The sequence below is a fragment of the Dipodomys spectabilis genome, unplaced genomic scaffold (assembly GCF_019054845.1).
Source record: "Dipodomys spectabilis isolate Male_0828 unplaced genomic scaffold, ASM1905484v1 ptg000026l, whole genome shotgun sequence".
NCBI classification, from domain to species: domain Eukaryota; kingdom Metazoa; phylum Chordata; class Mammalia; order Rodentia; family Heteromyidae; genus Dipodomys; species Dipodomys spectabilis.
This window is the reverse complement of record NW_024870703.1, coordinates 6,312,576-6,340,393: the sequence shown is the minus strand read 5'-3', so window position 1 is coordinate 6,340,393 and position 27,818 is coordinate 6,312,576. Positions and strand designations below refer to the sequence as shown.

At 39.3% G+C, this 27,818-nt stretch overlaps 1 protein-coding gene across 2 annotated transcripts in view; it reads right to left on the bottom strand.

Moving 5' to 3' along the window:
- The window catches only part of Srbd1 (S1 RNA binding domain 1), a 192,268-nt gene extending 165,496 nt beyond the window's left edge, over window positions 1-26,772 (bottom strand). Inside the window, exons 1-9 of one of the 2 annotated variants that reach the window (XM_042675462.1) lie at window positions 26,717-26,772; window positions 21,056-21,135; window positions 19,355-19,532; window positions 18,216-18,584; window positions 11,230-11,396; window positions 7,985-8,102; window positions 6,528-6,666; window positions 1,747-1,843; window positions 211-346 (exon numbers count right to left, since the gene is read on the bottom strand). In XM_042675462.1, coding sequence (XP_042531396.1) covers window positions 211-346; window positions 1,747-1,843; window positions 6,528-6,666; window positions 7,985-8,102; window positions 11,230-11,396; window positions 18,216-18,584; window positions 19,355-19,532; window positions 21,056-21,135 — 1,284 coding nt within the window. In that variant the 5' untranslated portion in view covers window positions 26,717-26,772. Of the gene's footprint in view, window positions 1-210; window positions 347-1,746; window positions 1,844-6,527; window positions 6,667-7,984; window positions 8,103-11,229; window positions 11,397-18,215; window positions 18,585-19,354; window positions 19,533-21,055; window positions 21,136-26,652; window positions 26,681-26,716 lie in introns of those variants that run through there. The other variant, XM_042675461.1, reaches the window with a different exon arrangement.
- Between the last annotated feature and the right edge of the window lie 1,046 nt (window positions 26,773-27,818).

Below are 27,818 nucleotides of genomic sequence, written 5' to 3'. Positions count from 1 at the left end.
TGACTTCAAGTCCCAAAACTAGCAAAAAAAAAAAAAATTAATGGCCCTTATTAACTTTCTTAGGTCTCCAGTTCCATGATAATATTAAAAAGGTTTCATATGAAATATATATAGACATAAAATTCTTCAAAATCTAATACAGTAGCAAGCCAGTCCAAAACATTGTCATTCTTACTACTGTTCACATGTATAAGGGGTTCCTATGTTTACCTGATGGTGGTGGATGTTCCTTATGTTACATGAAAAGTTCTGGTAGAGTAAAAACTTGTCAATATCTTTCTCGTTTACTTTTTTTGAGGACACTTTTGCCAAAGATGACTGGATACAAATACATCTATTTTGGCATCTGCCAAGAGAACAACAAAAATTTAAACTAGTATCAAATGACACTTCTGTAAAGGATACTCAAATATAAAAATGATGTTATGAATCTGTCAAAAGGATTCTGCTTATCATGCTAACATACCAAACCAAATGCCTAAATAAGTTCAGATACCATTTATAATTATCAAGTAGACCAAAACTATCTATAAGAATCTGACCAATAAGTCATCTGTCTTTACTGAGTAAAGCAGTCACAGTCAATTAAAAGCAAAAAAGAGAAAGAACACAAAGATATACCAGGACAGTTTCCAAAAATGATTTATAAAACTAAAGAAATTTCAGCAACATATTCATGAAAATATATTTTTCATTTTAAGCAATTCTACTTCAATTCACTATTAGGGTCACTGTGAATCTAGAAAAGTTCTCTACCTTGTATTAACAAAAACTGACAAGCAATAGTAGTCAAGTGGCTGGCTTATCAGCTTTCCTCTACCTATAGTAATCCAGCTAGAAAAAGGGGCTAAGAGCAGGGATGTGGGGCACAAGGAAACTGATAGAAAATAATCTTCTGCTATGTAGCAAAAACAAACTAAATAAAGCATCAGAATATTAAAAATAGGGTTTTGGTGTCTTTCTTTAATGGCACAAAATCCATGAGCTCACTTGGGCTTATGGATGTCATGAAGTTGAACTGTGAAGCCATGGAAAGCTGCTTTCCCCCCATGGCTAATTTTCATCCTGAGGTCAACACTTTTATCCATACTTGACATCATGCACTGCAAGTCATCACAAAAATTAAGTAACAACGCCAAGTGCTGGTGGCTCACGCCTATATCCTAGCTACTCAGGAGGCTGAGATCTGAGTATCAGGGTTCAAAGCCAGCCCAGGCAGTTAAGTCTGTGAGATTCTTATCTCCAATAAACCACCAGAAAACTAGAAGTGGAGCTGTGGCTCAAGTGGTAGAGCGCTCACCTTGAGCTGAAGGACAGCGTCCAGGCCTAAAGTTCAAGCCCCATGACCGACAAAAAAAAAAAAAGTAACATAAAATTAAGTACATATAGTTAGCCTGTTTAAAAAGCAATGTCACCCACTCAAAATGAACACGATTCTCTCTCTTCTACATGCTGTGCAATGTGGTAGTTTTTAAACTATGATCTGTCAGAGCCCTCCACTGAAAAGCCTCAGTATGAGAATGAGTAGGCAGAATTCCAGGCTCCCTGCCCAGAACTCAATTAAAATAACTTTTCATTTATCTGTTTTATATATTAGGGTTCTGTTGTTTGAACAAAGAGTTCTGCTGCTGAAAAAAAAAAAACTCTGAAAACAAAGTTTTTTAATAAACACTGGTGTTAGCACTACTCACATGACCCTGAATAGCATGAGTACAAAGCAAAAAGCTCCATAGAAGATTAACTCACAATTTCCGAATGAAGTCAAGTGTGTCTTTGTCTTTAGCAATCATATCTGCTAAAATATGCTGCACTCCTGTTTCTACATCCTGGAGTGCAGAGAGCCCTTTAGAGGAAGGATAAGAAGAACAAAAACAAAAAGTGTTAAGATTAGGTTTAAAATCTATAATTAAAATCACATTAAATTAACTTTCAGCTAAAAAAATTAACAAGCTTAAGACAAAAAGTTATCATGGCAGTAACTAGCTTTGATAGGCAATAATTAAAACTCTGCTAGAACTCCAGAGAAGTGTTTTGTAAAGCACAGTCTGAGGAACAAACATAAGGTTGCTACATTCTCAGTTTCTGGGATTGTGACTGTCCTGTTTTATAGAACATAACAGATGATTCTGACACTGCCAAGGAGATACCTTGAGCTACCTCTAGAGCAGTGGTTCTCAGTGGGAGGTAAAAATTAGTAATCTGGGAAGCTTTTAGTACAGCTACAAAAAGAGGTATTTTAACAAAGCTCCTTCCACAATCACAGGAAATGGATCTTTTCTTTTTCTTTTTTGCTTAATACAGTCAAGGATAAATATAGTTCCAAAGATTACTATTTCAGTGAAATCAGAAAATCATATGCTTTGTCTCATAATAAAATCTTTCCAGCTACAGAAGCTCTAAACCTCCACAGAAACTATGGAGAAACATTTATGGCTGCAACAAGAATTGACAAGCCAAAACTTCTTTTCACTTTGTCACTGAGGCAACTTCTTACAGACAACAGAATAAACAGCTTTGTCTCCAAGAGTACAATACAGGGATCTCCTGGTACCCTGCCCATCTGTGGCACAGTAGAGCTGTTTTTGTTTTGTGCCAATACTGAGGCTTGAACTCTGGGCCTCTTGTTCGAAACTAGCATTCTACCACTTGAGCCACAGCTCCAGTTTTTTGCTGGTTAATTGGAGGTAAGAATCTCATTGATTTGTCTTCCCAGGCTGGCTTTGAACCACCACCCTCAGATATCAGCCTCTTGAGGTATTAAAGCTCTTTGATTCATATCAAACTCTTAAATTCTTGGTCCATGGCAAGCAAGCAGTGTGTTCCACTAGGGAGGCAGGGGATGAAATATCTGATTTCTTAAATACTTCTTCCACAAATGATGCATTTACATAGTATACATAAGGCCCAATGTTCAATCTGACAGGGACAGGGAAAGGGGGAAAGGGGAGTAGGAAGAGGGAATAGGGGAGTGGGAAAAGGGGAGAGATAGGGAGAGAAGGGAAGAGGGTAAGAGGAAAGAGAGGGAGAGAGAGATGAAAAGAGTGAGAGAGAGAGATGGACACTGAGTAAGACTCACAGAATTGATAGTGATCACGTATGTGTGGCACAAAGACCAAGTTGGAAATACATTCCAAACTAAAAACAGTACCTAGTTTCTTTACAATTAGTTACACTTCTACATTTGTAATCAGCATAAAAGAAAGACTGAACAAAACAAAGTCCAAGTCCTGGTATATCTGCCAGTACCACAGTCAGGTGTGAAACTTGACTATCCATATGATCAGAAGAACCACTTTCTGTCATCCATCATCATGTATCCCAGGAGCATCAGCACATACAAAAATCAAAAGCAGAATGCTTATCAAAAACCTACCCAGGGGGCTGGGAAGGTGGCTCTGTGGTAGAGCGCTAGCTTTGCATGCTCGAGGCCCTGAGTTCGATTCCTCAGCACCACATAAGCAAAAAGAAAAAAGCCGGAAGTGGCGCTGTGGCTCAAATGGTAGAGCGCTAGCCTTGAGCTAAAGAGCTGAGGGACAGCGCCCAGGCCCAGAGTTCAGGCCCCACGACCGGACCCCCCAAAAAAAAAAAACCTACCCAGCAGGAACTCAATCTGTGTGAGAACCAAGGAGACTTTTACACAGAGGAAATAGGGAGCAAAAGGAAAAGAAATTAGCCATAGGGAGAGACCTCAAGCTCTAATCCTCAATTCTAATGAAACCCATCATGATGGGCAGATGCTTCCCACCATGGTTAACCTTAAGGACTGGCTATTCCACCTCAACTACTAGTAAGATATTAAATGTTACAACTATTTGAAAATCTAACTATAAACAAAGATTAAAGATTAAGCAAATCTGAATTTTAATCATTACAACCAATTTCTAAATCGAAATAATGTTATTTTGTCTTTTCATTATTGTCTTTCCCAAACATAAAATGTATATCAAATATTCATTATTTTACAGATACATATACTCAATTTTTAATCACAAATTTATACTTGCTGGATTATTTAAAGTAAAAAAGTGCTATGTTATATTATGATTCTCTACAGGTAAATACACAGTATAAATTTTGTTATCATAGACTGCCCCCTACCGACTTTTATGTCTCCCAGCCAGAAGAATCAACAGAGACCTCAAGGAAACTACAATTGGGATGGAGAACAGGCAGGTCAAAGTTGCAACAAATGTGCAGCTGGTTAGGCTGAATAAATCTCAAGATCTAAAGTTCAGTGTGAAAAGTTTAGTCCATAATACTGTATTGTATACTGGAAATCAGCTAAGAGGAAATACACCTTCATAGGTGTTCTTCCCACAAACTTTAAAAAAAAAGTGAGATAATGATTATTATGTGTACAACTGTTTGACTATAATCCCAACACTTAGATGAGGAAAGCAGAAAGTTTACAAGTTCAAAGCCAGACTGATTATGTATGAGATACTTCAAAGTAAAAATAAAGGGCTGGGAAGGTGGTTCAGTGGTAGAGTGCTTGCCTTGCATACATGAGGCCCTGGGTTCAATTCCTCAGCACCACATAAGCAGAAAAAGCCGGAAGTGATGCTGTGACTCAGCACTAACCTTGAGCTGGAGAGCTAAGGGACAGCACCCAGGCCCAGAATTCAGGCCCCACGACTGACAGAAAAAAAACAAAAAGTAAAAATAAAGTAAAAAAAGAGAAGCAGGAGTCAAGTGTGGCTCAAGTAATAAGAGTACCTTCCTAGAAAGCACATACCCTGAATTCAAACCCCAGTACTGACCCCCCCCAAAAAAAGTTTTTTAATTCATTTCAGAAATAGAATAATAGCTTTAAAAAATACATGAGAATCTTTTTAACTATGCAATATGAAGGAATTTTTTTAAATAAATTAATAAAACTAAGACCTAAACTGGGTACCAATGGTTCATGTGTATACTCCTAGCTACTCAGGAGGCTAAGATTTGAGGATCTTCATTTGAAGCTAGCCCAGGCAGGAAAGTCCCTGGGAAATGCTTATCTCTAATTAACCACTTAAAAACCAGAAGAGGTACTGTGGCTTAAAGTTACCACTTTGTTCAAGAGCACTAGACTTGAGCAAAAAGAACTCAGGGACAGTGCCCAGGCCCTGAGTTCAAGGCCCAAAACTGACAAAAAAAAAAAAAAAAAAAAACTAAGGCCTTCCATTTGCCAAAAGATGCCATAAGTTATAAACTAAGAGAAAAAACTTGCAACACACATTAACAAAAAGTATCTTTAAAATAATTACAATTCATAAGAAAAATAATGGGCAAGAATAATGGGCAAGCAACCAAAACAGGAACTTTATCAAGAAAGATGAATGGCTAACCAACAGTCTGTCAAAATCTGCTTGATTGCCGGGAGCCAGTAGCTCATGCCTGAAATCATAGCTACTCAGGAGGATCAAGGTTCAAAGCCAGCCTGGGCAGAAAAGTCTCTATGAGGCTGGGATTTGAGGATCAAAGTTTGAAGCCAGCCCAGGCAGAAAAGTTCCTGTGAGACTCTTATCTCCAATTAACCACTCAAAAAAACTGAAGTGGAGCTGTGGCTCAAAGTAGTAAGAGTGCCAGACTTGAACAAAAGAGCCCTGAGTTCAGCTGGGCGCCAGTGGCTCATGCCTGTAATCCTAGCTGCTCAGGAGGCTGAGATCTGAGGATTGAGGTTCAAAGCCAGCCCAAGCAGGAAACTCCGTGAGACTCTTATCTCCAATACACCACCAGAAAACCGGACGTGGTGCTGTGGCTCAAGCAGTAGAGCGCTTGCCTTGAGCTGAAGAGCACAGGGACAGTGCCTTGAGCTGAAGAGCACAGGGACAGGCCCTGAGTTCAAGCCCCACGACCCAGGACAAAAAAGCTGCTTGATTTTTATTACAATTGTTTATTCTACTAAGCTACTAAGCCATTTCTCTAGCCTGTTGTTTTTTTTTTCACTGTTTTTAGGATACATTTTTATTTCCCACCTGGGCAGATTCCTGGACTACAATCTACCCTTAAGGCTATTCATAACTTCTAGGATAATAGACAAGAGCCATCACATCTAACATCCTTCTACAGAGATGGAATCTCATTGCTCTCAGACTTTTCTGCCTGGCAGTCCTACAGTCCTACTCTCAGCTTCCCACAAAGCTTGAGATTATATGATCCGCATACAACACTGCCACCCAGCTATGGGTTGAGAAGGAGGTCTTGTCAACTCTTCTGCCTTGGCTGGCCCTGAACTTCAATTTTTCTGATCTCAGTCTCCCAAGTAGTTAGATTATACTATCTGACAAAGCATCACCATTACCCAACTGCAATGGTTGATTCTTTTAGCTGCTTTACATTCTTATACATCCATATTACTTTTGCATATTACTTACAAGACCATTTTTTAGTGTGAGTTTTTTAATTATAAGAAAGGCAAGAAGGAAGGGAGGAAGAAATAGAGGGGACAAGGGAGTGAAGAAAAACAGAAAAATAAAAGAGAGAAAGAGGGAGGAAAAAAGTTGGGGGGGGGGGAACAGGCTGATGTTTTTAAGTAAAGCTTCTACCTTTAACACCAGGCCTGATATAAGACAGCAGATTGAGCCCCGCAGGATTCTGGAGTAGGGTCAAGGCTGCTCCTTCTAATCCCAATTGCTTTGCTCTTTGGGCTTTGGTGCCTTTGCTTCCAGTTTTATATGGAGCAGACTAGGAAGGAAAAAAGGCAGATATTGAATAATAGGGTTCAGTTTTAAAAGCTAAAAAATTAAAAGCTAAAAACTATGATGTAAGATTAGAGAACATGCTGAGAATGCTAATAATGTCCTCTTCTCAGCTTTGTCTTCTTTGGAGGCAAATTCTTGATAACTAGTTAAGTATCTATAAGAGGTAAATGTATGCCTTTTCTGATGCTTTAAGTTTTTTTACATTCTTAGTTATTTGTTTAGCTTCCCTTATCTTAAAATTCTTTGTGTGGACTACAAGCCTCTCTCAACTCAAGCCAGCTCTTCTAAATGTTGCCTTGTATTCAAACAACTATTTCTTAGGCCACATGCTCTCCTGAACCCACCACTATCTGACTTCTCTTCCCACACACCCTGCTGTGAGAAATATCACATAGATCCCTGACAATTCCCTAATTACAAAATACAGTTTTTCAATTCTTATCTTGTCAATAGTACTGATAATTACCTCCTTCTGAAATCCTTTCCCTACAGTTCTACCTACCATCACCTCTGGATTCTCCTTATACTTCTTCAATTTTCCCATCTCTTAGGTTTCCCCTTGCTCATTCATACCTCAAAAGTTGATGTGCTCCAATAGTTGACTCTGACCTGCTCACTCAACACACACTGCTTCAGAGAATAATTCCATCATCACAGTTTCCAATACAATCCCCCACAGTATTCATGGGGGACTGGTTTCAGGAAAACCTTACCAAAATCTGAGGATGCTCAAGAATCTTACATAAAATGGCATAATATTTTCATATAATCTGCGCTTCATCCTGTATACTTTAAATCATCCCTAGATTACATATAACTCATAAAACAATCTAAACACCTAAGGTTATGTAAACAGTTGTTATTGTTTAGGGAATGATAACAAAATTCTATATGGTCAATAAAGACAATTTTTTTCAAATATTTTCAACTCATGCTTGGTTGAACACATGGATGTGGAACCCACAAAACTAACTAGAGGATCAATTACCTACTAGCTGAAGATACTAAGATCTTCAGAGTGAAGACAGGCTATGTCTCCAATTCAGCTCCCACCCTAAGTTTCAAATTTGTATAATCTACTCCCCTTCCCATTTGACTACAAATTCCTTGAGGAAAAGGACTACATATTATCTATATTTATAACATAAAAAAGAAAGCAACTGATATTTATAGAACCAAAGAAAAGTATCTTCATGAATTAAATAATGGGAGCTAATGACCTCTGCTTTTTATACATAGGTCTTTTTTAGTTATAAAAAGACCCAAGCCATACCATTAAGAAATTTTTTAAAGTTCCTTACCACATGCTCTAGCTCTTCAAAAGTTTTACAGTTCAGCAAGGCTTTTAACAAGCACTCAGACATCTTCCCCTCCTTCTTGATTTTCTGGATTGTACTATAAGCCTTCTTGGCTACAGCCCTGAAAATTAAAAATGTTTATAAGGTATACCAAACCTATACACCAAACGTTCTCAGGCAAAAAGAAACAGGCTCCACTGGGGGTAAAGGGGTTAACTAACAGGAGGAGATTAGGATAACAAGGAAAGTGAGTAAGAGAGAGCTAAGACCGAAATAGACTGTATATATGAGTAGTGTATAATTAATGTATGCTAATTTAAAAAGCTCTTTTTGAATCTATCTTACATGCATATAAAAGTTGCAGATAAAAAAGAAGCCTTTTAATCTGGTTCTTGACAATAACATCACCCTCATGTAAATAACCTAAAAAAAAAAATCACAACATACCCATAAATACCAGGTAATTAATACTGATATCCTACTACTACCACAGACCTGAGTCTGACTGTGTTAGTCATGTCCTTTGTAGTAAATTCACTTGGAAATCTTAAGTTTCATGTAGCTTCCATGTATCTATTCTCTTTTAAGATGAAACAGTACTTCAGGCTTCTCTTGATTTGGTCAGTTATTTTGTAAAATGTCCACTGTTTGGATTCCTCTGATATTTCCTTACAATTAAATTGATGTGGTACTCCTTTGAAGACATATATGATCTTATTAAGTAGCTGATGATTTTTGTCTCATTACTAATTAGCCAATCATTTGTCTAAAGTGGCATCTGTGGGTTTCTCCACATTTGTAATTAATATTGTGTAGGGAGCTACTTTGAGACCATTTAATTATCACATTACTCATTAAGCTTTCTATTTATTCACTGATTTATTTAGTAATATAGACTCCTGGTTTTTAATGACTATAATCACCTATTTAGACTCAGATTGTCCTAATGTGGCCAGCTATTGTATCCTTCTGAAAAGTCCTCTTTGAACTTTGGGCACTTTCTTATTCTCTATCACAGGACATTCCCAGTTCAACTTTCACTTTCCCTGTCCCAGCCCTGAAATCAGAGAACCTGCACTTGAAAGCAAGTTATAGGTACTAGGCTCACTGCTATAGTACTATCACTGCTTAGCACAGATACACTTAGAATCCATGGTTGGTTTCTAAATACCATTCTCCACTAAAAGGAATCAGTTCTGCATGTAGAAAACCTGCCTTCAGGAGTAAGCACAGGGATTAACATACAAGTAGGAACTAAGGCAGACACATTAGTTTTCCAAATTTACAATGGTTCTTCCCTGAAAGTGTACAAATCCTATTGTTATACATAATGCATCTCAATCCATTCCATTTCTGTTCCTAATAGTGGTACTGGCAAATTGATAGACAAAAGTTAGAGATAATAATGTGAATTATTAAAAATAATAGAAAAGAAAATCATATAAAAAAACTAAAGGCACAAGATTTTCAATTAAAGAAAAGAAAATGCAAACTTTATACTGAAACTCATATATCTTTTATAGTCCTGGTACCATGAAACTGTTTTTGAGGTCTAAAAATCACTATGGCAAAAGATGAGTGACAACTTTAGAGACAATTGTGGAGAAAAAAAAAAATCTCTTTTTTTCTATTTTAGTGCTAGCACTAGAGTTGAACTCACTGACACCTTACCACTTGAGCCATACATTCCCAGTTCCAGTTTTTTGCTGGTTAACAGGAGATAAGAGTCTCATAGATTCTTCTGCCATGGCTGGTTTCAAACCTAAATTCTCAGATCTTAGCCTTCTGAATAGCTAGGATTAAAGGCATGAGTCATAAGCTTCTGGCTCTAATTGATTTTCTAATAGCAGCCCATACTAAGAGATATATTTTCTGGCTGGTACTACTGGCTCATGCCTGAAATCCTTGCTACTCAGGAGGCTGAGCTCTGAGGATACTGGTTCAAAGCCAGCACAGCAGGAAAGTCCATGAGACTCATATCTCCAATCAATCACAACAAAGCTGAGAGTGGAGCTGTGGCTCAAGTAATAGAGCATCAGCTTTGAGCAAAAAAAGCTAAGGGACAGTACTCCCAGTACTGGTTTGAAAACAGATAGATAGATAGATAGATAGATAGATAGATAGATAGATAGATAGATAGATAGATAGATAGATAGATAGATAGAATATAAATATAATTGAAACAATGTTGCATTAACGTTCACCTTTACCATATGAAGTACACTTTTTTTTATTTTTGCATGAATAAGGACCACTATTTGAATAAACCTTCTGAATAATATGGTTCTGTTTCATGGTCTTCAAGAGCATATTGTATCCTTCCTTCTGGGCGGTACTAAGGTTGTGAACTCAGGGTCTTACACATGCTAAGGAGGCATTGTACTGCTAGCCCAGTCTGCTAGTTCCTTTGTGCATTTCAAGACAGGGTTTCAACTTTATGACTGGGCCAATCTGGATTATAATCTTATTTGTGCTTCCTTTTGTCACTGGGATAACAGGTACACACCACTGGTCCCAGTCACTATACTTCCCCTATAGCTTAGAACAACAGGTAAGTGCCACTGTACTCTGTCATTGACTGAGATGGAGTCTTAAGAACCTTTACCCCAGGCTAGCCTCAAACCACAATCCCTTGATCTTTGCTTCCCATGTAGCCAGAATTACAGTCTTGAGTAAATGCATCAAACCTGAACACATATATCTGAGTTAATATAGTATTTCTAGAAGCATATTCTTTAGTGCACTTTCCATAATATAACCACAGAGAACTTAAATTTCACCGAGTAAATTATCATTACCCTTTTAAAAATTCAAAAAAGCAATATATTTCCTAACAAACTCTTTGAAAATATTCCCCAGCTGATAAAGGAGAACATCATTAGCTTAGATTAAAACATATTTAGTTGAAGGCTTAGACTAAAACAACTTCCTGAGTTCCCTAACAGTCCTAACATTGCCATTATGCTCAATCACTCTTATGAGAGAAGATAACATTCACACTGAGGAACACACATTCACTACAAACCATCTTTCTGCTGATACACACCTAACTTATGTATATACACACTAATAGAGTGTCTCCATGCACCCTTTATTAAGTAAAATAGATCTGAATTTCCTAATAATTCAGGGAAACAAAATACTGGAGCTGTCAAAACTAGTGTTGTCCATTTCTTCCATAATTCTCCTCACTAGCCCATATGACTTCTGTCTCCTGAATTAGCCTCATTCCTTCCCAAGTTTCTTACCGTAGTTCCTCTAGTGTTTGTTGAACTTCTCGCAAGGAATCAGCATCAAGGTTATTAATGAGCTCTTTCCGGTAGCGTATAATAAAGGGAAGTGTATTATCATCATTAAGGAGACGAATGATGTTGGCACAAACCCAAAATTCAATATTAGTTCTTTCAGATAAAACCTGCAAATTAAAGTTATATAGTAATTTACAATAAAAAAAAAATCAAGCATCTATGTTATTATGTATAGTTTCAAATACAGTCTTTTTTTAGGGAGGGTGTCGCCAGGATGCCTATACTGGCTTCAAACTTATGATCCTCTACCTATATATCCCAAGTGCTGGGATTACAGACATAAACTACCATAACTCAAACTCAAATATAGAATTAAACACTGTTCAACTACTTAGAAACCACTTAGTGTGGCTTTAGATAGATAGGTAGATAGATAGATAGATAGATAGATAGATAAGATTACACACATGTACTATCAATCACATTGGCAAAAGTTATCCTACTGATTCAATAAAATCCAGTCCAAAATCTGTAATGCTTAATAAATGTACTCTTTAATAATACAATGGTGTTCTCTTCATATCTCACAGTGACAACAAAAATCAAGGAGTTGGTAACTCACTGTGTCATCATGAATACAAGAAAAAGGTAAAGATTGGTAAAGGTGAAAGATATAACCTCTGGAGGAAGGGCATCTTGGCAAAATCTATAAAAAATTACAACACTTGGACTCTTTGACCCAGCAATTCTAGTCCTGAAAATTCATCCTGATATTCCCAGGATTCATCCTGATCTTTTCTTTCCTTTTTTCATAGCACTATTAGGGTTTTTCTAGGCAGACACTTACTACTTAAACCATACCTCTACCCACTCTATTTCTTAATTTGTTTTTCAGAAATGTTCTCATGCTAACTTTTTCCAGGCTTGTCTCAAATCACAATTCAATCTGCCTGTCTCTTAATCCCAGAGTAGCTGGGTTTACAGGGCATATCACCACATTCAGTGTAAATGAATTATGGCTTTTTTTTCCCTCTAGTGCCAGTCCTGGGACTTGAACTCACTAGCCTGGGCACTGTCCCTAAATTTTCTTGCTGAAAGCTAGCACTCTAGAGCCAAAGCTCCACTTTAGACCTTGTAGTTGTTAATTGGAGATAAGGGTGTTACAGACTTCCTTTCCTGCCTGAGCTGGCTTCAAATCCTACATCTCAGAACTCATCCCCAGAGTAACTAGGATTACTGGTGTGAACCACCCATGCCCAATAATGATGTTATTTTTTTAAAGAACTATTTTAGTATACTAAAAATTACTAAATATCTAAATTTACATTAATAAACTAGTTAAATAAATTATGATATGCACATATAGAAGAACATCATTCAATTTTTTTTTTTCTGTACTAGGATTTAAACTCAGGTCTTCAAGCTTGTTTGGCTGATACTCTACCACTGGAGCCACACATCCAGCCCTGTCTTTTCTGGTTATTTTGGAGATATGTCTATCAGAGTGTCTGCTGGGTTAGCTTTGAACCACAATCCTCCAGACCTTTGCGTCCTGAATAACTAGGATTACAGGTGTTAGCCACCAGTGTCCAGATCCATGCATCCATTTAAGAATATAAAGCAGCTCTACATGAACTGACATGGAATAATTCACAAGGAGGAGGAGCACAGCTTACAACCAGGAAAGATAACTGATTAACTGAGGATTAGGAGAGGATCTGTCTGTATTTTTCTTTAATTTTCTAGCATGCATTTATACTTGTCAAAATAAATATTATTTAAAGAAATAAACATTATTTAAGTCTTAGCAAACTGTGCATAGCAGGAAAAAATATAGAAAAGTCAGCCTAGAGAAGAAAATGAATATAATGCAATTGCAATAACTATAATAAAAATCTAGCAAATTTTTCAAAGTAAAAAACAAAGGAGTGAGCTCTATTATTGTTTCAACCTTGATGCCCAAGAGTTGCCAAAATTTGAAGAAAAAAGAAATCTAGAGGAAAATTATCAAAGAAGTATAATCAGCTCATTAACACAATCCAGATATATAATAAACTAAATTCCAAAATTTCAAAATGAAATAAATTGCTGATTACAGAAACAGTACAAGATGCCATTCTGTGGTGATCTTACATCTGGAAGCTCTCAAAACATGAGGATCCTGGCAATTGCCAGAACACGGATGGGTCTAGAGAGCATTATGTTAAGTGAAGTTAAGTCACTTACAGAAAAAAAAGAAAAAGAGGGCTGGGAAGGTAGCTCAGTGGTAGAGCGCTTGCCTTGCATGCCTGAGGCCCTGGGTTCGATTCCTCAAGCCAGAAGTGGTGCTGTGGCTCAAGTGGTAGAGCGCTAGCCCTGAGCTGAAGAGCTGAGGGACAGTGCCCAGACCCAGAGTTCAGGCCCCACGACCCGACCCCCCCAGAAAACAAAAAACATTACATGAAGCAGGGTGCCCATGGCTTACTCAGGAGGCTGAGATCTGAAGATCATGGTTCAAAGCCAGCCTGGACCTGGAAAGTCCATGAGACTCTCCTCTCTAGTAAATTACTCAGACAAAGCTGGATGTGGTGCTGTAGGTCAAGTGGTAGCCTTAAGCTAAAGTGCTAGCCTTAAGATAAAAGAAGCTCAGTGACAGTGCCCATGCCTAGGACTACCAAAAAAAAGAAAGAAGAAAAATCATTACATGGTTTCACCTGCACATGGAATCTTTGAGAAAATGGTAATAGAATAAAATGGTGGTTAAAAGGAATAAGGAAAAGAAAATGAGATGTAGATCAAACAATTCAAAGTAGCAGATAAGAAGATATGGCATATATGACATGTGACATGTGTGCCATATATGTTATATGGCATGTGTAACATGGTGGCATGTATGACATGTGACATGCCACATGCAACAGGTGTGACATATGCCCTTGTGTGATATGTATGACATATGTGACATGATGTGGCATCTATGACATGTGGCAAGTAAGAGACATGTGTAAAATATGTGTGGCATGTGTGACATATGTGACATGTGATGTGTGCAGCACGTATAACATGACATGTCACATATGACAAATGACAAGTGACATGCATGGTATGTGTGGCACGTGTGGCCTGTATGGCATGTGACTGTGTGGCATATACGACATGTGTAACATGTATGCCATGTGTGGCACAGATGACAAAATGTGAAATGTAGGACATGTGACATGCATGATCCTTTGGCATGCATGAATGTATGTTGCATGTGGTGTGTATGACATGCGTATCCCATGTGACCTGTAATATGTAGTGCTGTGGTATGTGACATGTGACATGTATGATGTGTGGCATATGTGGCGTGTGATATTAGTATGGCGTATATGGCATATGTGACACATGGCATGTGAAACATGCATAGCATGTGATGTGTATGCAGCATGTGGAGTGTGGCATGTATGACATTTCATATGTGACATGTGCTACATATAAGACATGCATGGCATATGACTTGCATCACATGTGATATGTTGCATGTATGACATGTGTGCCCTGTGTGGCATAGACACAAATGGCATGTATGGAATGTGGCATGTATGGAAGTTGTATGAGATGGCATGTGTGATATGTGCTACACAAAATGTGGCATGCATGACACATGTGACTTGTGGTGTATGGTATGTGTGACATATGTGGCCATGTGTGGTGTGCAACATATATGACACGTGTAGCATGCGTGGTGTGCATGTGGTATGCATGACATGTGACATGACTGACATACATGGCACTGTATGGTATATGTGACATGTATGGCATACGTGACACTCGTGTGACATGTGCAACAAGTATGGCATGTAAGTGACATGTGCCATGTGTGGTATGCCATGTATGTGGCATTCATGACAAGAGTGACATATGACATGTATGGTATACATGACATGTGGTGTGCATGGCATGACATGTGCAGAGCATGTGGCAGGTATACCATGTGTAATATATGGCATGTGTAACATGTGATATGTATGACATGTGATGTGCATGGCATGCATTACATATGACATGTATTGCATATGACATGTGTGATGTGACATGTATTTTTGATCAATGTATTATATTCATGTTGTAAATATCCCAATGAAATCCCTTTGTACAATTCCTCTATGCTAATACTATTTTTCAAAGGAAAACGGGGAAAAAAACAACCATGTTTTAGATCTCCAAGTACTTAGGGATTGTCTGCTTCACTTTCTATAATTAATATCTTGTTTTATTCTACTGTTATGAGAGCATATTTTATTTTACTTACTTTTTTTAATTTGTTAAAATGTGATTTCTAGTGCAGAAATGATCTACAGTAATGGTTCCACTGAGCTTGACAATGATTTGTATTCTGCTATTGTTTTATAAAATACTCCGCAATGTTAGTGCTCTTCAATCTAAATATGCCTTTTTTTACTTATTTTCTACCTGCTGACTCTTTCAATTACTAACTGGGATATTGAAATTTCTAGGTATTACAAGGAATCTATTTCTTTCTGTAGTTCTGTAATTTTTTTCTCACTCATTTGGTAATTTACTGGGCACTTGTGAATTAAAGCCTTTTACATCTTCTTGCATACATATGTGTACATAATTTTATTATGTAATGTCTTTTTAATTCGTGATTATTTTCCTTGCTCTGAAGTCTGATTTGCTTGAAATTAACAAAAGCTCTTCAGCTCTGTTCTAGTAAACAAAAAAAAAAGATATATACAATGACAAAATTATAGTGTTTTAGGGAATTTTTGTTAGATAAGCAGATTCTGACTACTTGTTACAAAAAAGTAACTGTGAATTGATAGACATGTGTACTTGATTTGCTATAGCAACCAATTTACTAGCTATATGTATTATGTAAGCTTCAACCATTATACAATAAAACTTAGAAAAAACAATAAATTTTATGAGTACTATTATTATTCTCATGTAGAGACAAAATTAAGTCCTAAATAAATTAAACTGCCCCAATCCCACAAGCCATATTAATTCTTCAAAAATTTAATCTCTACACAGAGTAAGATGATTTTTCAAGCAAAAATACTCTTGAGCACTACTGCAGAGAACACATTGTGTCTTTATACTGCCCTCTAGCTGTCAAAACTTACTCAGAAAACCTGTTCCCAAAGCATCCCAAGATTGAATTCCCTTCTCCCAGAAGATAAAGAATACATGTGGGCATTAGCAAACTATCTTTTTCATCATCCATACATCATCTTAAAAGAACATCAAAATTCAATGACGCTGAATGGAATTAGGGGGATTTTCTATTCACTCCCAAATCTAACTGATATGCAGTTAGAAATCAGAAGTATAATTATATAACCAACTTACAAGTCAAGAAACAACAGTCCCCCTTCAAATCCTTTTCCAATTCTCTTTTCCCTTTCTTACAACCACTCTTCTGAGGCTTAAAACTCGATTGAGTATTGTCCCTTAGATTTTTTTTTTTTAAGGCTAGTGCTCTATCACTAAGTCACAGGCCCCTTCTGGTGTTTTTGAGTAGTTTAATAAAGAGTTTCACAGACTTTCCTGCCCCAGCTTCCTGAGTAGTTAGGATTACAGGCATGAGGCACTAGTGCCTGCACTTCTCTGATTTCTAACTAAGTACATTAGGAACAAGGGGGAAACTGCGGGGCGGGGGGGGGGGGGGGGGGGGGGAGGGGGGGGGGGGTCAGGGAAAAAGGGAGGTAAAGCAAGCCAGCCTTCAAGGTAAACTTGGTGTAGGTGGTCTATGACTCATACTTTGAAAACTCTGCCTATCCATCTTAATGACTAAAGAAAAAGAAGACATAGAAAGAAGCTTAATTATACTGTTTCTTCAAGGTACTTGGACTGTTTAGTTGAGGAAGGAAAATGAGAGAAAAGTTATGAAGCACCATTCCATTCCTTAGTAGGCTGGAGAGAGAAAAATATGTATGATTAAAAATGATTGGCGACATTCTGTTAGTAGGTATTAGTAACAGCAGCATAGATAAAGAAATTCCTACTGGACACTGGTGGCTCACATCTGTAATCCTAACTATTTGGGAGGATGAGATTGAGAGGATCACAGTTCTAGGCCAGTCTGGACACATACATGAGACCCCAGGCCTAGTGGCATACACCAGTTGCATGGGTAGCTAACATTGGGAGGATCATGGTTCCAGGGCAGCCTAGAAAAAAGTCCACAAAACTCCATCTCAACAACAACAACAAAAGCTTGGCATGGTGGTATGCACCTATCCTCCTTCGGTATCCAGTAGCCTAAAATAAAAAAAGGCAACCCAGACAGTACCAAATTGAGTAGAACTAAGATCTAGCAGAATCCCTGGGCTGCAATACAGTAATGCACAGAAAAAGAAAGAATGTACATCAACCTCCCCCTAAAACAAACAATAGCAAATAAGGTCACTCCCTCAATCTGAAATAGTTCCAGAATGTGCTGGAACAGACAAAAGGTTAAAAACACTGCTCATGAATCACTCTTCTGCCTCCTCTACTATCCCTAAACCTATCTGGGAAAAATAAATCTGAGAGCAATCTTAGTTTCCCCTGTAGAGATATAATTCTGGCACTGCAGTTTGGAATTCTTACAGAATTTTCCTATAAGAAAAATTGCTAGATCTCATTCATAGCATATTATAGTATGCTAAGTATGTTTCTAAACATAAACAGCAATGACCCAATTATCTGCGTTTTTATGGGAAATACAGTTCAAGCTCTGAACAAAAGTTTAACAATCAACCTTTAAAGGCCCAATCTGTTGGTGCAATCTGTGTTTATAGTGTACATGCTCTGATACAATACTGCAAAGACCCCTCTTCACAGCTCTAAGCCACAGAACTGATGATGATAAGCCATAATACAAATCAGTAAGCCTGATGCCTGAAATCACTGGCAAAATGAAAGAGAATTCCCAGCTTTCCCTTAGAGAAGACAACTCTTACATTAGTCAAAAAGGTATCAAAGCAACTAACGTGTCAGAAAATGACTGAACATACCTGTACTATGTCCCAGTTCATTTCCATCTCTTCTTTAATATTGTTGGCACTAGATGGAAACTTGACAGGCTGCCCCTGGGGGCATGCTTCAGTCTTCATTCTCTTTAAAGGGGACGGATCAAATGTGAAATCATCGTCTTCTTCCTTCTTACATGCCCCTTCCTGCATGGTACTTGTTGATGGCATCTCTATACTGCTACACCCACCCTCTAAGGTGCTGGTTTGGGCAGTTTTTCCATCAACTTTCAGCCTTTTGGTGCTTGGGGCTGAAATTTTTCCCTTTGTCTTCGCTGTTTTCCGAGTCTGTGCAGTATCCAACGTAGTTTTTTTCTCTTTCAAATCAACATCAGCAATAGCCACAGAGCCATTCTATCAGATCATAAAGAGAACACATGAGAATTAGAAGAACTAATTGCCCTGAAATATTCATAGAATATCCATAGCCTGTTGTGAGAGGTCTTCAACCACAGTGCCAAGTTTATTAAACTCAGAAAAACTTATCTTATTCTAGTCTTATATGCTCAGCAAGCAAATTTCTGATCAATCAACTCCCTACTTAGTGTAAATTCCAAGCAGAAAATACGTTGGCTATACAAAGCTCAAGTCCTTATGACTATTTCAATATAATTAAGCCAGCACTCTGGTTGTATTCATGACTCTTGTGAGCATGGTAATGCAAAAATACCCTTCAGAGATATATTGGTTTTTAAAATGCTGACTTAGAAACTCAGTTCCATCACTAAACTGTGAACCATGAGCAAGTCATTTAATATCTCTTGCCTCTGCTTTCTTATCTATAAAATCAGGATAACTGCACCTTCCTCAATGGTTGCTGCAAAGTTTAAACAAGATCATGGTGAAATGTGGAGAATATTGCCTGGTGTTTAGTAAGCATACTACCACTGGTATTCCTAAGCAACCTGCTAGAAGAGCAAAAAGGAGATGGAGAAACATGAGTTAACAGTACTATTGAGACCCTTCACCAGGATACCACTACCCCACAGGTTTTGTCACTTCCATGCTTTGTTCTACTCTACATAATGAGAAAGAGAAAGTAATAAGAGGAAAAGACTTCCACCTACCACCTCCATGCAGCCGCCACCCCTCCCCCTTCCCCCACATTTTGCCACAGCACCTACCAGCTCCTCCTTAACAGCCACACCTTCTGAGCCATCACTCAGTTGTAGGGTGTTCTTCTTCACCCGAGGTGCCCTCTTTGGTTTGGATTGCTTGGAAACAGTCTGCTTGCGGCTTCTTGGAACCTTCTTTTGGGGCTCCCAGGCACTATCATCCTTATCATCCTCAGAGGCAGATGATCTAGGAATAAGTTGACAGAAGAATTTCCAGGAAAAATAAATGAAATAAAATATCCAAGAGAAAAAAAAAGAAGATACATGCTTCTTAGAATAATGATAAAGTCAGAGGTGTTTAGTATGGAATGGAATGTTATGAGCACAGAACGTTATTGGAAACAATTAAAACAATAGTTGACTGGAGACCAATAACCTCCTTCCACCATACACTGCAAATTATAGGTCTCTCCATTTTCCTCTCACTTGTCAAACAAATACAATATACATACCACTTTATAACAGAAGAGGTCATTTATTACCTTAAGTACCCTACCAGTCAATGTAGACTTTTCCATTTTAACTTAAACACTTAAGTAATTTCCAATGTGCTGATCAAATTCATACAAATTTTATTAGATTATTTGATTCAATGAAAGGAGTAGTAAACAGCCCTACAAACATCCCAAATTAGGCAGAAAGTCATTTCTAGATCCTTCTGACTGTTACACTCTTTTTTCACAGAATGGATTTGTGCCCTTCTTAGACTGGATCAGGTTCAGTTACTGTACTTTTCTAACAACCAAAACTCAAACTCACATCAAGAGCAGAGAAAAATCATCCATGCTAAAGTCTGTTGAAAGAACATGGTCCTCCTGCCCACTCAGTAATTCTATTTTTACCTAATGTAAGAAGACAGTACTGGGAAGAATAACAGCTTCCCTCACTGAGACTACAGGATGTAAATGTCTGCGTTTTTTTTGCTTGGAGGCAAAAATCTTGTTACATAACTTCTTAGCTAAATTGTGCACCAGGAAAGTGTAATTATGACAAGCTAAACCACTGATATCCTGTGAGTTTTCTTCACAAGTGGATACTAATACAAACACCAGCAAAATCATGAGAACACAAGAATTGTTGATTCCAAAGGAAACAGAATGAGAAAACCAAGGAATTAGAAAACCCAGGTTCCTTTCTACTGCCCATTTAGCAGGATGACATCTTTCCATCACCTCCAAGCAAGAGTGCTGATAAACACAATTTAACATTAAGTGCCATAGAAAGTGTTTTTCATTATTATGAAGAAAACACAACCAAAAGAATCATATTGTTACATGAAGCAGTTCTGAGCAGCTAGTCATTCTTCATCAGGCGAGCCCTGGCCCACATCTGGCTTACACCTCTCAGCGCATATCCTAAAGCCTTTTAGAAACTCCACTCTCCTGGTTTTCCTCCTATGTTCTTAAAGTTTCTCCTTAGTTCTTGTGACTCCCTTCTCTTTTTCCCCAACCTTTAAATGGTAGAATGTTACATAGTATATTTATGTTATACATTCTGTATATATTGTATATTTAGTTACTTTCTCTTTCCTTAACCATGTTAGACAAAGCCTGGAACACAGAATGAATTCAATTAACATTTATTGTACAAATGAATGAAACAGATACAAATTTCTTCCACCCAAATGACTTAAGTTTGTAAGTGACAGAATGCTCTTAAAACATTCATTCATTCTCCTCCACCACCACTATATTAAACCAATATGCTTACAACTCAGAGATGTAAGAAAAATCATCTTTGGATACTGAAGTCTGGACTTGTGCTTTTGCTCTTCTTGGCAATGATGACATCTGAAAGAAATGGAATAGGAAGTCAGTGTGACTTGAATAGTCTAGTCACTTCATTTGGCTACAAAATGATGTGGCATTCAAAAACATGCCAATTGTTTCATAGCTACAAATTGCTGCCATGAAAGGGAGGAAAAAAAAAGAGTGGCTTATTTAAAAGTCCAACTCTAAACTCCCCTGCTATGTAACTGCTGAGTATAAGAACAGCTAAACCAGGCATGGTGGTGCATGCTTCTAATATCACTACTAAGGCTGAGACAGAAGAATCATGAGTTCAAGGCCAACCAGACCTACATACTGAAACCTCTTTCAAAAAAAAAAAAGCAACATTTTCACATGCCTTATGAACTTGAACCATGTGTTCAAAAATAAAAATTCCTATGGGTAACAATTCTTAGTTTCCTAGAATTATATACTATCAATTGGCAAAGTGCAAAGTACTTATTAACTATATCTCAAAGACAAAAAAACTTCTCCATCTTAAATTAACCAGGCCCCCCCCCAAAAAAAACTAGAGGCATAGCTCAAGTAGTAGAATGCTAGCTGAGTAAGAAAAACAAACAATAACATAAGGACTAAGGTCAATACCTGGTACTCAAAAAAAAAAAAAAAGAGCAATCACCTATTACAAGAAGTAAACAGATTTACTTTTAACTGGTAAGGCTTATTATCTCAAGAATGTGTGTCAGACCATAAAAATTCCCTTACATGATGACATGCTTGAAACCCTATAGACAAGTTCCCAAACCAGTCATACATTAAGTATAAAGACTTTGGTTCTACCATCTACTTAGAAGGGGAAGTAATACCTTGAAGAACTATTAAAAAGGTTGTCACAAACTGGAACATGTTTTCCAAGTAGCTACAGGTCAACTCAGTCTTTAAGTACAAAACCACAAGGCAGAGCTGTGCTAGAAGGACTAGATGAAGCAAAGGACAACAGTCTCCAGGAAGAAGACAGGAAAACCTTTCACATTTTCTGCACTCTCTTGTATAGGTTTTTATGGCCATGTAGGTCATCCTTCCTCAAATAAGTAGTTCTAGGTATTAATCCCATGATTTCTGTGTTTTGTGTATTTTACTATAACAGAAACGTGGTAAAACAGAGGATGTTCATGTTTGGTAGGCAATTCAAACTGTCAGGATTATTCTGTAAATGTATTGACCCTGATGGTATTCCTCTGAAGGAAAACAAGTATTTAATTTCCACTTGCAGATCATGAATAAAAATGTTTCCCACAGGGGCTGGGAAGGTGGCTCAGTGGTAGAGCGCTTGCCTTGCATGCGTGAGGCCCTGGGTTCAATTCCTCAGCACCACATAAGCAAAAAGAAAAAAGCCGGAAATGGCGCTGTGGCTCAAGTGGTAGAGTGCTAGCTTTGAGCTGAAGAGCTGAGGGACAGCGCCCAGGCCCAGAGTTCAGGCCCCATGACCGGACCCCAAAAAAAAAAAGTTTCCCACAGTAACAAATAATTTTAAGCTAAAGCAACAAAAACAAATCAAAGTACTACAAATAAACAAAATTATAATCTTGATTAGGATGAGGGAATATATTCTCCTAGGCATTAACTCAAAATTCCAAAGCCATACCAAGGCACCAGTGATTCATGTCTATAATCTTAGCTACTCAGGTAGCTAAGATCTAAGGATCATAGTTCCAAGCCAGCCCAAGCAGAAAAGACCTTGAGACTCCTATCTCTAATTCACCAGCAAAAGCTGGAAATAGAAGCTCAATAGTAGAGTGCAAGTCATGAGCAGAAAAAAAACAAGAGCACAAAGTCCTAAATTCAAGCCCAGTATTGGGGTGTGAACGCACACACACTCACACAAAATCCAACGCTAAAAAGACTGACAGATATTAAAATTAAAATCCTAAGCAGGCAGTGGCAGTATTGGAGAACCAAACCAATTCACCAAAAACCCACAAAAGCAGTTATATATATTTTGAGGATCAAAGATAAGGGGGGCTGGTGCTAAATATAAGCTATCCAACATAAAGGAAGAGTTCTTGGAGGCCTACCTTACAAAATATTAGGTACCTCCTGTAGGAGGGAAAAAGTCTGTAAGTTTATTCTCCAGAGAAAGTTAAAATAGAGCCAACAGACTACACGAAGACTACATATAACTACATTATTCAACTACATATGTACAACTACATCAGAGTACATATATGTGCACACATGGGAACAATACAGACAATGCTAGGCACAGAGCACTCAAATTTATACTTCCACTAAAATCTCAAACCACCACTAGTAGGATTCTTATCTAACATGAAAGACTTCAAAAGGGGCTAAACTCCTGTCAAACACCTTATAACCATTCCCAACACCTGAAGATACCATGTACAGTCTATTTCCCTTCTTCAGTTTCACTTTCTACAATTTTGGTTACCCTCAGACAATGGTGATGCAGGAAAAAAAAAAAAAAGATGGGAAGGAAGAATCTTCAAGAAAACCATAGGCCAATTTTTTTTTTTTTTTGGTTGGTCATGGGGCTTGAACTCTGGGCTTGAGCACTGTCCCTCAGCTCTTCAGCTCAAGGCTAGCGCTCTACCACTTGAGCTACAGCGCCACTTCTAGTTTTCTGATGGTTTATTGGAGATAAGAGTTTCACCGACTTTCCTGCCTGGGCTGGCTTTGAACCGTGATCCTCAGATCTCAGCTTCCTGAGTAGCTAGGATTACAGGTGTGAGCCACCGGTGCCCGGCTCAAGCCTATTTTTAAGAGCATACATAGAAGCTAGAAGTTATTTATGAAAAATTATCTGTGCCAGGTATTCTCCCACTCCTCCCATGTGTTACTTCATGTCATAAAGCTTGTTAGACTAAAATCTCACCCATTCCATGTTCTAAATAGCCATGTGTCCCTTAACAGAGATACATTCTAAGTCTGCCATTGAGAAGACACCATAGTATACTTATACAAACCAAGAAAGCTACATGAAAAAATTGATACAATATATGGACCCTAGTTACCTATCATTATGCTTCTCAGCATCCAACATCACTGCTAATCAGCACGAGTATGCCTATGTGTTCTATTTACTAACAATTCTCTCTCCATCCCAACCTTTCACATAAGATTCAGATCTAATAAACTGCATGTCTCTGAAATTATTTAGATGGCTCATGGTTACCTAAAATTTTATTTAACCATCCACAATGCAACTCTTTCAATAACTAGTTTGGTTTTTTTTTTTTTTGTCGGTCGTGGGGCTTGAATCAATAACTAGTTTTTGTCCTAGAGCCCATTACTACACCATTTTTCCCCCACATCAATAAATGGCACCTGTTTACTAAGCCACTCTGAAAAATTCAAACAACTTCAGAGATATAATTGATGTGTAATACACTTCATTTCTAAAGTGTTCAATATGATCAGTTTTGACATGATGTATATACATCACTACAAGATGACATAACCATCATCCTCTAAAGTTCCATTTTCTAAACCAGAACATTACAAATCTTTTTTGCTTTGTTTTCATCTCCCATATCTAGTCTATTACTAAGTCACAAAAATTCTTCTAAAATATACTAAATCATTTTGATCACCAATGGGTCCTCATCTGAGTCTGTTTTCTGTTGCCTTAACGGATACCAAATTTGATAATTTACGAAGAAAGAAATTTTCACAATTCTGCAGGCTGGCAAGTACGCCTTCTTGCTGAGTTAGCTCACGGCAAAAGGCTACAGAGAGCTTTCCAGCTCAGGTTTTGCTTCTTCTAATATCATGGGGTCATGCCTCAGGACTTCATGCAAACTTAATTACTTCCCAAAGGTCCTACTTCCAAATACAACACATACATAAATTTGGAGATGAAGTTATCAACACAAAAACTTTTGGAGGACGTATTTCAAACAGTAGCAATCTGCATCTCTCATCTAGAATATTATAATATCTTTTGCCTGCCCTGCTTCCAGTCTTGCCTCTACACTTCATTCTCCACATAGTAACCTAAGAGATAATTTAGAAAATTATTTTAAAAACGTTCAGTGACCTTCCATTTTCTCTTCTTAAGAATAAAACCATAGATCTCTGCAGGAATGACCACTCCTTCCTTTTCTTTTCTAATCACTTTTATCCCTTGCTGTAGCTCCTCAGCTCCTGTGACACTCTTTCAGTCTCAGTAACAAACGTGATTCTTTCCCACCTCAGGTACACTCTAACTGAAAGCACTCTCCTCTTAATTGGCTACATCTCATACCTTAAATCTCAACATAGACCTAAAATGGGTATCTATACTTTATAAAGGGGTCTATCTTTGTTCCTTCATAAAATTTGTGCAACATATTTTAGATTATACCTTTGTTTTATGTCAGAATCTCCTCCATGCAGTAAACACTATAAAGAAACATTTGCCTTAGTATCCCAGAGCCTAACCTTTAATGGCTGCTCATTTAAGAATTTATTAAATAAACATAACATATACAAGCACAGTCTTTATAGGGGAATATACATTTATTTTCCATCACTGTTAGGCAATCACATATATAACATTCACTAATTTCTTGAAAAGGTGGTGGCACATAAGAAGATTCTTAATCTTTAGTGATCTAATAGATTCCTTCTTCCAAGTCCTGGGGCTTGAACTCTGGGCCTCTGCGCAGTCCCTGAGCTTTTTTGCTCAAAGCGAGCGCTCTACCAATAGAGCCACAGCGCCACTTCCGGCTTTTTTAAGTAATTAAGAGATAAGAGTCTCACGGAGTTTCCTGCCCGGACTGGCTTCGAACTGCGATCCTGATCTCAGCCCCCTGAGGAGCTAGAATTACAGAAGTGAGCCACCGGCGCGCGGCTTTCCAAGCTATCTTATCTGTAGGCACATGAACATATTCTAAATTAGTAACTTAAACAGTGCTGTGATGTTACTGAGGGAAGAGGCACTACAAACTGAGCAAAGTGAAAATCGGTTAGAACCTACACAAAAACAAAACTAGTAGGAAAGCACGGAAAGTTCAAGAATGGCAGAAAGGAACAACTTCTCAAAAGCAGTGCTTCAAAGGTCAGCACAGATCCCCAAGTTATCCACACAGAAGAGCTGGAAAAAGCCTTGGAGACGGGGCAGCCTTTGCTGCATTGTTTTTATAAATCAAGATTCAGTGGAGCTGGCTTACACAAAGGCAAAGGCAGCGGGCAAAGGGCTAGAAGGACCCCCAACACCAGGCCTAGCGCTGTCCCACCCCACACAGCCAGTAACCGCGTGCTGCTGCGTCAACAGCTGGAGGAAGGTGGCCAGAGCTGCTACTCATTCTCTTGCACAAGGCCTCCGCGATGCCCAGCACGCTCGGGACGCACGACATTAAGGTTCTGTCGGGCACAAGAACAGTGCAGGCTCGCCCGGCTTCCCCGAGCCAGCCCCGGCGGGAGCGGCGGCCTCGGCGGCGAACGCCCCGGCGGGACGCGCCGCCACGAGGGTCTTCCGGGCACACACCGCTGACGGCAATCAAACGCCTCGCTGTTAAACACTGCTTGCTCTCAAATACGAGCTCTGAACTCGTTTTTTAATGGCCCCAAAAGCACCGGCGCCCGGACAAGGCTTCAACCGAGCCCTCCAGACAGCAGCTACGTCCGACTCACAGCTCACCTTCCCGCCCAGCTGGTCGTGAGAGCCGAGTCTTGTATTGCCACATCTTCCGGTTCCCGCCGGAAGTTTTTCAAACACAGGAAGTCCCGCCTTACTTCTCTCAGACCCGGATAGCAACAGGCCAGCCGGGGGGCGGCACATAATGGGGGACAGGGCGGGGGCAGAGGGACAGGGCGGGGGCAGAGGGAGGAGGCGGGGGTTGAGCGAAGGAGGGACCAGAGTGAAAGGTGGAGAGGAGGGCGAACGTGGAGTGAATCAGAGCTGGGAGGTGGGGCCAGCGTGGATAGGCGGAGCCAGCGTGGATAGGCGGGGCCAGCGTGCATGGGCGGGGCCAGCGTGCGTGGGGGGGGCCAGCGTGCATGGGCGGAGCCAGCGTGCATGGGCGGAGCCAGCGTGCATGGGCGGAGCCAGCGTGCATGGGCGGGGCCAGCGTGCGTGGGCGGGGGCCAGCGTGCATGGGCGGATCCAGCGTGCATGGGGGGGGGCCAGCGTGCGTGGGCGGGGGGGCCAGCGTGCGTGGGCGGGGGGCCAGCGTGCGTGGGCGGGGGCCAGCGTGCGTGGGCGGGGCCAGCGTGCGTGGGCGGCGCCAGCGTGGGGATTCTCCCCTCTTTGCCGTCCCCCTCCTCCCGCTGTCCCAACACCACCACCACCACCTTCCCCCACCACCTCTACCTCCCCCCCACCACCACATCCACACACGCCGTGAGTGACCCCCACCCCGGGACCAGTGAATGAACTCAGCTCCAGCCCAGGAGCTCTTCCTGGGATCCCGCCGGGGGTGGAAGCGGAGGCGTGACTGATGCAGACACCCTCTTAGTTCTTGCTCTTGACCCGCTTTTAAACTCTTCACCTGTCCTATTTTAACTTCCTCCGAGTAATGGTCTTTCTCATTGCATTTTCCATTTGAAGAGTTCAGCTCTTATCGTTAGCCTCTGGCGGGGGCAGATGTGCTTAGCGTACTTCATAGTTTTCTAAACCCTGCAATGCCGTTTTTGCGGCAGGCTACTGAAAATATCCAAATCTTGCCGTCTCTGACGACCCTAAGGCTTTATGGGAAAGCTTTCTCCGTTCAGTCTTCGCCGTGCTGGTCTCAGTCTCGGTC